Genomic DNA, 11,184 nt, shown 5'->3' with positions numbered 1-11,184 from the left:
TCCCCAGGAACGGATAGTCTAAGTTTCACAAGGTCGGTCTCATCAAAAATGCTCAAATACAGGTCTTGTAGTACTCCGCAAACATCAATTAGATGAGGCTTTGCTAGCCCTCCTGGATTTACTGCCATTAGGGCAGAACGATTCAATATGTAGCGAGTCATGATTTTGCCTTTCTAACGATACATTTTATAGCCTGGCCGTTCAATCATTAATGTCAAGCATCACTGGTTTTCCAGAAGCCAGCGCCGCGTCAAAACATTGTTAAATGACTCTCAGACAATGACACTCACGGAAAACCCTTCGCCTATGCGTACATCTGCGCCAGTTTCGCATTATTAATCAATTACCGCTGCTCGTTTTAGAATTGCGATTGTAACAATGATAGCAATTGTAATAACAAAGTAATCATTATCGGCTTGTGTGTTTTTTGGTTGACTGGATCTGGAATCACGCTTTAGGGCCATGTCTGAATGCTACTATATTAGTATAAGAATATTTTAACATTTCTAATCATTTAATCTTTTAAACTTTCAGGCTTTGAGATGTATAATCTTTTGAACTTTCTAGACTTTCTAATCATTCTAATCATTCTAACTTTATAGGCTTTCAACTTTCTAATCATTCAAATCACTCATCACATGATCAATATCAAAACGAAGTACTATTGACTGAATGTAAATTTGCTATATACTACCTAGATGACAGAATCTAGCTACATTCTTCAAGTCAAAGCTATGCTGCTTTATGCGGCAGTAGCGAAACCAATGCGGGAGTTGGTGGTGTCAAAGACGGAGTAGTATTGCTCCAAGAACTTCTGTCCAATGATAGTGTTGACACCGGAGGCACCTCCATCGTTGATCCAGGCGTAGTACTTGCCGGAGCTAAGACCGAATTCGGAGTACTGGGCAGTTGGGACCAAGTATTGTGCTGGGGTAAGGGTGTAGGTGGTGCTTCCGAACTTGATGCCAAAGTTGGATGTTGGCTTGGTGGTGAAGACAGCAAGACCAGATGAGCTGTCGGTCTTACCGCCGGCGGCAGTGAGGAACTTGTTGTAAGCTGCGGTTGGGATGTAGATCAAAGTGGTTCCGGTGTCAACGATTCCAGAGGCGGATGTTGCAAGGGATGTAGAGCCGTAAGTGAATCCAGCGATGGAGATACCCCAGTAGTATGAAGCATCGCCAGATGTGGCCTTGGGGAAGTAGGTAAGAGTACCAGTGTATTTGGTGGTGTCAACTCCACCGAGGGTAAGCTCGCCGTTAGTGTCGTTGTCATCGCTTCCAGATTCTGGCTTGAAGTAGACACCAAGGACCTCACTTGTAATGGAGCCTTGACTCTTGAGGTTGTCCAAGAAGGTTGGGACGGTACTAAGGCCAGAGACGGTACCTTGAGTAAGATCAACTGGACCGACACCGAGAATTCCATCCACGCCAGAGAATCCACTAGCACTGGTTGCAGCACCAATAGATTGAGCCTTTACGGTAAGACCGCCGAAGCTAACAGTGTCTGTGTACTCTTTTCCGGAGAATGAACCACTTCCGTAGGAGACGGAGACGGTACCACCGGAGGCTACACCGGTTGAAGTCTTCTCGCAAGAAGATTGAGCACCGCACCAAGTGTTGGAGGCTGAGTGAAAGGATTAGTATATAATTTCAAGGGCAGATCAGAGAAGTAACATACATCCAGTATCGACGATGAGGGACCATGTAGCACCTCCAATTACGACTGGGGCAACGTAGGAGACATCCTCGTTAGTGACTGCGCCAGAGCTGACTGCAGTTGCACGCTTGTCAGTGGTTGTGATACCATTGTACTTGTTGAGGCGGGCATGTCCTTTGTCAACAATGTTCTTGATGGAGGTGACGTTGGAGTGCTTGGCCAACGGAAGAACGGCCGACTTGACTTGGGCAATTGGTGTTGCCGTAACGGCAGCGGCGCCGGCGAGTGCAAGGAGGCTGGTGAACAACATGGTGCAAGAAGTACAGAACTGGTGAGGCAAGTCAAGATAGAAGATGAAGCTGTGTGGATGAAGAGATAGAGGAAGATGGAAATGACTTATTTATACCTCAAAGACTCATCGGTGACCCGTGAACCTGATGCTCGATCTGGTCCCTCTCCCCATCTCGGAAAGGAAGGTAACGATGAAAGCTTTGATGGCGTATTATCACCATGTATTGCGTTGAATAACTACATAGGGTCTGCACATTGAAAAGAAGCTTTCAGAGACAAGACTTACTGTTCTTGGCAGGTCAGTATGGAAAAGGTTCAATGTCGGCATTTGCCATGCTCAGGGGAAAAATCCATTCTTCGCAAATATGTGTGACTTTCTGTTTCTGGGGTGTAGAAACCAGCTGACGGCGTTAATTTCCCGCACACATTTGGGTTAGTGAGAGGGGCAACGGGTTTCATTCAAATGGATCTAATCCCGTGCTATCTCGTGTTATCCCGTGCTATCTCGAAATATGTTCGTGAAGAAACGCCATCATCACAAAATACAAGCTTTTTTGACGCTACCCAAGTTGTAGCTTCCCGTCTCGGCGACGTATGCCGCGCCGGCTCCACCACCGGCTATTAACGTTTATGCATACTAGGATATTTTAACAATGATGGGTCCTCTGCAGCAGAACCTCGAGCTTTCAAGCGTTATCTGCGAATGATTTGATTACCATATTGCTGTTTCCTTCCTAGATGGATATCAGCCGAAGCGTCTCCACAATCCCACCTTCTGCATTAGGAAGTTCTCTGCCGTTCTTGCCTCGGTGCACTTTAATTTACTTTACTTCTATGGATTCAATTGAGATAACCTTACCACCCATCTACTTTATTTGTCGATCGGCGGCTCTCCATAATTCGAATTGTCTAGATCCAATTTTTCTGCATCGATCGATAGATATAATCTACATAATCTACAAGGCAAATCAGGAATGACAGGAGTTGTTCATAGGTGCTGCATCTCGCAATCTGGCAATCTAAAGGTACCATCCAAGACATAAGAAGGAACCGCTCTGACCACACCCCCAATTGACTATCTGAGTGTCATATTCACTTGGGTTTCTATCTCACTTCTGCGCTCGCGATGAGTGGCCTTTGTACTTCTTCTTTCAAATTCCAATCCCAATCGTTGAGTCAAGATAGACTATTCAATGGTTTACGATGTGATGTGCGGCGATTAGCCCAAAAGATGTTCATTGGAATTTGGCGTTTAGGGGGTTCAATCAATCTTACATGTTACCAAACGCTCTTTCCACGTATGGGCCTTACCCTAACTACAAATGTTAATGGTACTGACAGATATCTGGATTGAAGTTCAGTCAAAGTGATTAACAAAAATGAATGGTTCTATCCGAATAATTACTACCTATAGATTTACTACCAAGCCAATATCTGGATAATTACAATCCACCTCAATTTCTCCAGTTGCAGATCATTATCTTATAAGACCCCGCCCAACCCGGCACATGATTGCGAGCACCCCTCAGTTTGACAACTATCAGATACGATCTAATCCCCCGACATCAATCTCATTACTATCCTACAAAGGGATTAGACGACTGCGTCTTCTCCAATCATCATTTGACTTGCAACTATCTCAAAAATACCATTTTCTTCTGGACAAGCAGTTCAAATCCTATAACATCCTTTTCCACACGATCATCCAAACCTTATAAAGAGAATGGGGACCCATGCCAATAGTCTAAGATGCGAGTATAAAGCTACTCAGGATTCCCTTGTACTTACCACTGAACAACATTATCTGGTCGAACGCATTGTGAACAGGGTCATCGGAGCCAATCACTAATCGTACCAATACTAGGTTTCACTGATCTCACCGCCATGGGGCTCGAAAGCTTTTGTTGCATGTCTCAACAAATTGCCATAGAGGTAATGACTCTTCCTATCTTGGTGGTTGGTGACTAAGGCTTAGATGGAAGGTTCAGACTCCAAAAATAATTCAAGAGATGCTTCAGCCAGAGTCATTCCGTATCGGATAGAGATATAAAACCAATCTGCTTAGAGCTTGTTGGCCCGAGCGCCTTGTCTGTGTTATGTCTAGTTTATTAGTATAATCTGTCGTTAGTTACGGGTCATTTCAAGCGAAATCGATAGAAGATTCCTCATGGTGGTGAGCAGACAGGACAGCGGTAGCAGCAGAGGAAATAATAGTGGTCACAGTGGCAACAATGGTGGCAGTATGAGACGAAACATACTCAAAATGGCAGATATAAGATGAGCGAGACTTAGAAGGGACGAGATTTAACTTTCGACTAAGTAGGGATTTGAGAAGGAACTCCTTCTGGGGGTGGGTTTTCACTATCTTCGTGACTGGTCTAGCCCTTAATTCGAAGATCTAACTAAGAACACCCCACGCACAGATCATAGAATTTGGGTTTCCAAGTAAAAGATATATCCACCATGATAGAGCAAAAGTCAGATGTGATAGATGCACTAGGAGAAAAATAGAGGGTGGACCTGTGCTAGAACGCTAAGTGATAGTGTCGAAGACTTAACTCCTTGGAGCTATGACACCTGAAGGAACAGGCTAAGATGTAAACGAGGCACCAATATCCATTCCCAATATCCAGTCTTCGAGGTTTTAGTCAACGCGTTGTATGTGTAAAGGGGTTGAGGTCGTCAAATTACAGGGCAAGTCCCTGTGTTCGCAGATTTAAAGTTTTGAAGGGTAGAATGAGATTCGAAATTGAATGAAGCGGGGGTGGATGTGAAAATCTTAGGTTTGATTTACCACGTTGAGATTGACAATAGAAAGTGATTAACAGTATGGAACCTCCAACTAATAGAAGTAATTTCAAAACCTTCTATGGGCCTACATAAAAGACGATCAGAAATCCCCACTTCGACCATCATAATACCATTCTTTTGGTACTACCAGGAAGAGGAGCTTGCCGCTCCTTATGTTGTTTTCCAGGTATCCTGGCAAGCAGAATATGGATGAAGGGAATTCAAGATAGAGAGAGAGTACTTGAATAGATATGAAGATCGAGTTTGAAGACCATATTTCCATTATCCACATAAGAGATCACTATCAAATTTCAAGACCGTACAGTAGACCGTACAATAGACTAAAGTAATAGTTAGAAACGAGCTAAAATTCGAATTAAATGATGTTTGAACCACGTATAGAAAAACAACAACTCGATAAAATGGTGAAGACATTATAATCAACGATGACGAGCATAACAACAGTGCCGTTGATCGTTGTATTCTGAATTATTGGTATCACTAAGGGAAGGCATAAATCTCTAATATACAATCTCGTAGCTATCCTTTCGTTACTTGATCTGCCTTGGAGCAACTACGATATATCTGAATTTGTCAACTATTGAGACCTTCAAGTCCGAACTTCTGAGTGACTTCATCGACCTCGTCATCAGCAGTTCATGTTAAGAGGATGAACTATACCGCCGGAGGTTCTACAACTCTCTTGTAATGCTAAATCGAAGTCATGTGGAGAAAAAAGATATATATGTATAAGTCGATGAAGATTTTGTTCTACCAAAAGGGAACAGGATAATGGATATACATTAATTAAATCATGTTGCAGAACACAGTGCGTGCAAGTGGTGTATATCATACGGCAACACGACGCACATCATAAAAGTATGACTGAACATAAGAAAGAACCGTACACTCAAGTTTGGGCCTTGAGTAGATACTGAAAACATGACCTGACCATTCAAAATAATCTGTCGACTTCTGGCAATGAAGCTCGATTCAAGCTGCATTACTGTTGCAAGCCTGTCTTACCAAGACACTGAATGTCAAATAAAGCCACTGGCAGCATGAAATGAGCACTATGTCATTCATTCTTGACGACAGTCAGAAGACCATAAGTTGAAACAAGAAGAGATTGCAGTCACATGCTAATGGCCAAGCACTTGCCGGGGGAGTGTATTATCCGTTCCTCACAGTGGGTGAGTTTTTCACAAAAAAGGCTCTGCGATACCAATTTATGACGAGATTTGCAACCCTCCATACTTGATGAAGCGTGCGAATTATCCAGCTTTCTAGTCCAGCTGACTTCACAACTAGTTACTTGCGCATCATCTTGACCAATGAGTAGCCCTCGCAATACTCCCTTTACTCCCACAAAAGCCCACACGACAGGTAGCAATAAATTTCAAACAATGCCAGCAAATGAAAAGACAAACCCAAGTATCAAATAAAATATCTCAACTAAATCCTTGGTATCAAGTACAATACACCCAAACATATATCACAAATGTGCTCTAGCCTTCAACGCCTGTCTTCTCTTCTCTCTTCTTTGCAATTCCTCCTTGTCCTCTTCCGACATCCTCATATCCCCAGATCCTTCCGCAAACAAGGTCTGACCCAATTCATCCGCAAGTCTCAATACTCTTGTTGATACAGTTGCTCCATCTCGTCTATTCTTTCCTTCTCGCCTTGACTTTGCAATCTTTTCAATAAAATCCCATAATTTTCCTTCTGCAATTATCATACTAGTTTCTGGATTTCGCTGTGGTGTCCATTCGGGAGCAAGTCGAGATCGTGGTGGGATCTTGGAATTTCGACTCTTAGATACTATTACAATGCCTTCATCTTCAAATCGTTGATATGCATTTTTTAGTGTTTCTTTATTAACGGCTTCGAAGTAAGATAGATCACCTTGGTGATAAAGAGTTTTGCCAAGCTTAAAATGATTAGCAAGTAGTCATAGACTACATACGGCATGAAAAAACTTACTAATTGAGCGCCGTCGTGAGCTTTCTTAACTTCCAACCAAACATTATCTGGTTTGCTTGGAGGTGGTGTAAAGCCCATAAGGGAAACAGCACCAAGCCAAAATGCTTCGACGAATGGCCATATCAAGAAACAGTAAAAATCGTAATTTTCGCGTCCAACGGAACGCTCATGATCAGATAAACCAACAGTTGTTATCTTTCCTTCTGAATCTCGAATAAGTTCAACAATATTGTCGGTTTCCAAGTCGTGTAGAGTGTTGTCCAGATTGACAACCAATCCTTCGGTCGGATAGATAAATTCACCTCGAAACAGTTGGGAGAGAAATTGAACTTGACTTCGAAGTTCTTCATAGGATATGTTTTGATGAACTTTCCCTCCGCCACGCTTTACGTTCATGTACATACTGGCGCTAACTAGTGCTTCAGATATGAACAAATGTATTGTCATGTTTCGATAGAAAGAAAGTTGGAATCGATCGACAGCGTAGTATGTTTCTTCAGCCAACCCATCTACCCTACCTACAAGGTCTTTACCCAGTACCTCAAGAGCCCGCTCAACAACTGTAGATGTGGTAGCACCGGCAAAATGAGCTACTCGGCCACCCTTGTTTCTAACTCGTTCGCTGATCCATTCGACTCGACGAATCAACTCAGATTTCCCGACACCACGACCTCTCAAAGTCAATAAAACTGTTCCAACTAATGCAGTAGGCATGACAACCGAAACTGCATTGATGTCGGATAGAACTTTGTAACCCAAAGTTCTCAGTAACTTTTGCCGAACACTAGGTACATTGATGCTCTCAAAATCAAGCGTCTTTGGTATTCCCAGCGATCGAGCTTGTTGTTGTAAGATAAAATCTCGTAAACTCCAAGGTTCATGAAATCGGACATCCACACGACCCAATTTTAGAGAAAGAACTGATGATGCGGAGAGGAAATCTGCTAAGTTTTCTTTTTTCTTAGGAATTCCAAGCAACTCACCAACATAACCTTCGGTTTCGATGACTTTATCATACTGAGTGCTGACAGGACATATGATTGTATCTTTGACTCGACCCGAAAGGATACTATCCAGGATGAAACTCAGGATACCGAATTTGGGAGGTAATAACTTTCCAGTTCTTGATCTACCTCCCTCGATGAAACATTCGAAATTATAACCGCCTTGTAGAAGGGTATCTATATATGATTGTACAAGAGTGGTGTACAGAGCATCATCCCCGAAACTTCTTCGTATCCACATGGCCCCTATGAAATTATTGTATGTCAAAAGCGTTTGAGGGCATTGACTTACCAGCGTGTTGTAGAAAGCTGCCTACGACAGGGAAATTAAGATTATCCCCAGCTACAACTGTCGGTAATGCAATACCCAGTCTATAGCAGATCAGTTGCAAAGAAACATAATCTACATGAGATCTATGGCATGGAAGGAAAATTATTGATGTTTTATCTTTTTGTGCCTTTTCGGCAACATTTCGTAATCTAAGGACTTCCTCGCTGGACACATGAATACCTACATACTCATTAGTGAGAGAACTTCAGACTATGTGAGATTCACTTGCCTTGATGATATGCTCTTGTCAAAAGCTGAGTGCATAGGTAATAAGCTCCGCGAATAAATGGCCTGCTCTCCATTTTGCATATCATATCGCTCGTCAACTTTTCCGAAAGTTCTTGCAGACTTTGTTCAATGGCAGACTTTCTCTGTGATCTTTTGGAATGGTACAATGGATCATCTTTATTCAATAAACCCTCCTGCTCCTCAATCCCTATCCGTTTCTCGGCCAATTCGGATATTCGCGTTTGTAAAATGGGTGTAGACATGACCGCAGCTGTCATATTTTCCGAGAATCCAGGATAGAATATAGGTTGTCCGATGAAATGATCGTAGGCACGCCATCCTGTCTAGAAGAGTGTTGGATATTAGCAATGGTTGATTTGTGCCCATCCGTGAAAGTACTTACTCCTGAAACATGCAAAGAGACCTCTCTCAGAAATTCCAAAGGACTTGACCTAAATCTAGCCATATGCTCCACCAAATTCCTTTCTTTCTCTCCATCGTGAGGCCTTTCCGGAGGTTCGATGTAACCACTGGGATGCAATGTTACTTGATCGCCCAAAATCTCGAGATCAGGAGCCGAAGTCCTTGGAGGAGATGAGGTTTTGTTGTCTGCCATGTTGATCGATATTGGAAGATGATGTTATCATATTATCATTGTCGCACGATATTATCGAATGCCGAAGACAACCACACGCATTGTTGTCGCAAGCTTGCTAGGTGTGATGAAGCATTGTTAATTGAATATTAAAGCCTCGGTGAGACACGCCGGAGCGCGCCATCCACTCATTACCTTGAGGATCACTGCGAAATCTGGGGTCACCAAAACTAGTTTAGCGTTCATTTCTTATGTTTTAGCATGTGAATTTTGGTAGCTCTGGGCTTCTTTTCAACCTGGAGATATTTTGCGACAAATTTATTTCGAACAACGAACAGAACAGGACAGGGCAGGACAGAGAAGATGTCATCGAAGGATAACAATATAGCGACGCAATTGTTATCGCGAGCGCATTCACCTGACACTTCAAGTCGGATCTTCACTGAAAAAGTCAAACAACGACCATTGCATCTAAAGCCCACAGAACCAAATAATGAACAACAACGTCGTCGTCTTGAAAGGCAGCGAAAGCTGGCTCTACGAAAGAAGAAATTGAAGCCCGCCCCTCTATCTGCTCGAGAGAAACGCGCTTTATGTCTATACGATGTACCTAAATCCGCCCAAAAATACAGCATTTACGAACCTTTGAATAAAATGTGGTTAGGATATATCTCGGAAGTGCTAGGAGGAGAGAATTGCATGCCAGTCACTGGATCTGCGGCTGCCAAATTATGCAGTGCGGATTATCATGGTGCGGAACTCGAGGTTGTGAGAAGCAGATGTGTGAGTAGAGTTGGTGTGAAGGGGATTGTGATCAAAGATTCGAAGGGAGTTTTCGAGGTTATCACGAAGAACAATGATTGGAAGGTTCTGCCAAAGGAAAATACCATTTTCAAATTTACGGTACCAATCCAGGCGATCAAGAAAGATATCGAGTCAGAGAATGATGGAAATTCTGTCACAGAACTGGTCTTTGAGTTGCATGGTGAACAATTTATGCATCGAGCAGCAGATCGTGCAAATAAGAAATTCAAACCACATTTCTTACCTCATGTGTGAAAGGTTGAATTGGCAAATCTTTTACTCCGGATTCTCTCGATGAAGCAATTTCAAGCTACCCTTCTTCGCATGCGATGGCTCGCCAGGCCCAATACAACAGTCTCATACAATTCCACAAAAGTTCAGAGAGCATTGGGGTGGGCGTTGGAGGTGTAATGCAGATATCACCAACATTATATTGAACAAACACTCAATCAACAAAGAAGATATTCCATCGACGCCGTCATCATCGATCCGCTTCCCAAACCACCGAAATCAGCCGCTGTAGCTACCATATAACCCAAACTGCAGGCATAATACACACAACGATTTATACATAAATCTCGCTCAAAATCAAATCATACACAACTCATCCCTCAAACCACATCTTTCGAAACATGCGCTGGTGCTGGCTGTGCGATCCCCGATGATTGCTGAGCAATAACTGTTTCCCCATTCACCGGCGCATATGAATAGGCCGGCAAATTCATATCGTCTGTAACACTATAAGGTGGAGCCGCTGTATTCGCTCCTGGTCTACCATATGTCTTTCCTGCGTATTGCGTGTGTCTTTGTCTTCGTCTCCGTGAACCGATCGTCGCCAAGGTTACTATAATGATGAGGAAAACTACGAGGATGACCACGCTGATAATTACGTGAACAGCGACAACACTTTTCTGTTCGGAACTGAAGTTTCGTTTTTGTGAATTCGACAGTGGTTCAGGATAATCGCTACCGACAGCTGCCATGACCATGGGAAGAGCAAGGAGGAGGATGGGAAGGACGTTCTTGAGAATGGACATGTTGATTGATGATACGGCGTCGTATTGAGATCAATAAAATGTAGTAATGAAACCCTATTGCGTACAGTAGAGAACCCAATAATATTTCAATCTCTAGTTTTACACAATATCTTGATGCAAAATCAAAATCAAAGTCTCTCCGATGAATAGCAAAACCGAAGAGCAAAATTTCCTTTTTTAAAAAAAAAGAACAACTCACAGCCATCTCCATGCACCCAATCTCACCCTCTCCCTCCCCATTCAGCTCCCATCCTTCACCCCTCTGCGCCTCCCACAAACCCCATCTGATACACTCAAATTCGTGGCTCTGCTCCCCCCATCCATTTCTTCTCCAAATCATCTCATCCATCAAAATATGACATTCCCACCCAAACTATTAGTATACCATTATCTGCAACCGTTTGAAAGGTTTCAGAAGTAGGAGAGAGGCACAGTATTTAATGCGTCCTGGGTAACGGAGCGAGG

The 11,184-nt window shown here is 42.9% G+C and overlaps 4 protein-coding genes across 4 annotated transcripts; 1 reads left to right on the top strand and 3 right to left on the bottom strand.

The window, feature by feature from the left end:
• Positions 1 to 505: 505 nt before the first annotated feature.
• Bcap8 lies at positions 506 to 2,201 on the bottom strand. Its single transcript, XM_001557988.2, has 2 exons — positions 1,678 to 2,201; positions 506 to 1,623 (listed from the first exon to the last, which is right to left on the bottom strand). Exons 1-2 carry the CDS (start codon positions 1,964 to 1,966, stop codon positions 743 to 745), a joined length of 1,170 nt encoding a protein of 389 aa, XP_001558038.1. The 5' UTR covers positions 1,967 to 2,201; the 3' UTR covers positions 506 to 742.
• A 3,694-nt stretch (positions 2,202 to 5,895) lies between these two features.
• On the bottom strand, positions 5,896 to 9,035 carry BCIN_12g02030 (hypothetical protein). The gene is made up of 5 exons (XM_024696284.1): positions 8,687 to 9,035; positions 8,285 to 8,627; positions 8,017 to 8,235; positions 6,721 to 7,970; positions 5,896 to 6,667 (listed from the first exon to the last, which is right to left on the bottom strand). Exons 1-5 carry the CDS (start codon positions 8,897 to 8,899, stop codon positions 6,233 to 6,235), a joined length of 2,460 nt encoding a protein of 819 aa, XP_024552090.1. The 5' UTR covers positions 8,900 to 9,035; the 3' UTR covers positions 5,896 to 6,232.
• A 141-nt stretch (positions 9,036 to 9,176) lies between these two features.
• On the top strand, positions 9,177 to 10,069 carry Bcpop4. Its single transcript, XM_001557984.2, has one exon. It carries the CDS (start codon positions 9,242 to 9,244, stop codon positions 9,935 to 9,937), a length of 696 nt encoding a protein of 231 aa, XP_001558034.2. The 5' UTR covers positions 9,177 to 9,241; the 3' UTR covers positions 9,938 to 10,069.
• Positions 10,070 to 10,082: 13 nt separating this feature from the next.
• Positions 10,083 to 10,892, bottom strand: BCIN_12g02010 (hypothetical protein). The gene has a single exon (XM_024696283.1). The coding sequence runs from the start codon at positions 10,717 to 10,719 to the stop codon at positions 10,294 to 10,296; it is 426 nt and encodes a 141-aa protein (XP_024552089.1). The 5' UTR covers positions 10,720 to 10,892; the 3' UTR covers positions 10,083 to 10,293.
• Between the last annotated feature and the right edge of the window lie 292 nt (positions 10,893 to 11,184).

This window comes from Botrytis cinerea, chromosome 12, assembly GCF_000143535.2.
Source record: "Botrytis cinerea B05.10 chromosome 12, complete sequence".
Classification (NCBI taxonomy): Eukaryota; Fungi; Ascomycota; class Leotiomycetes; order Helotiales; family Sclerotiniaceae; genus Botrytis; species Botrytis cinerea.
Note: the sequence above shows the minus strand (reverse complement) of the source record. Positions and strands in the feature narration are given on the sequence as shown.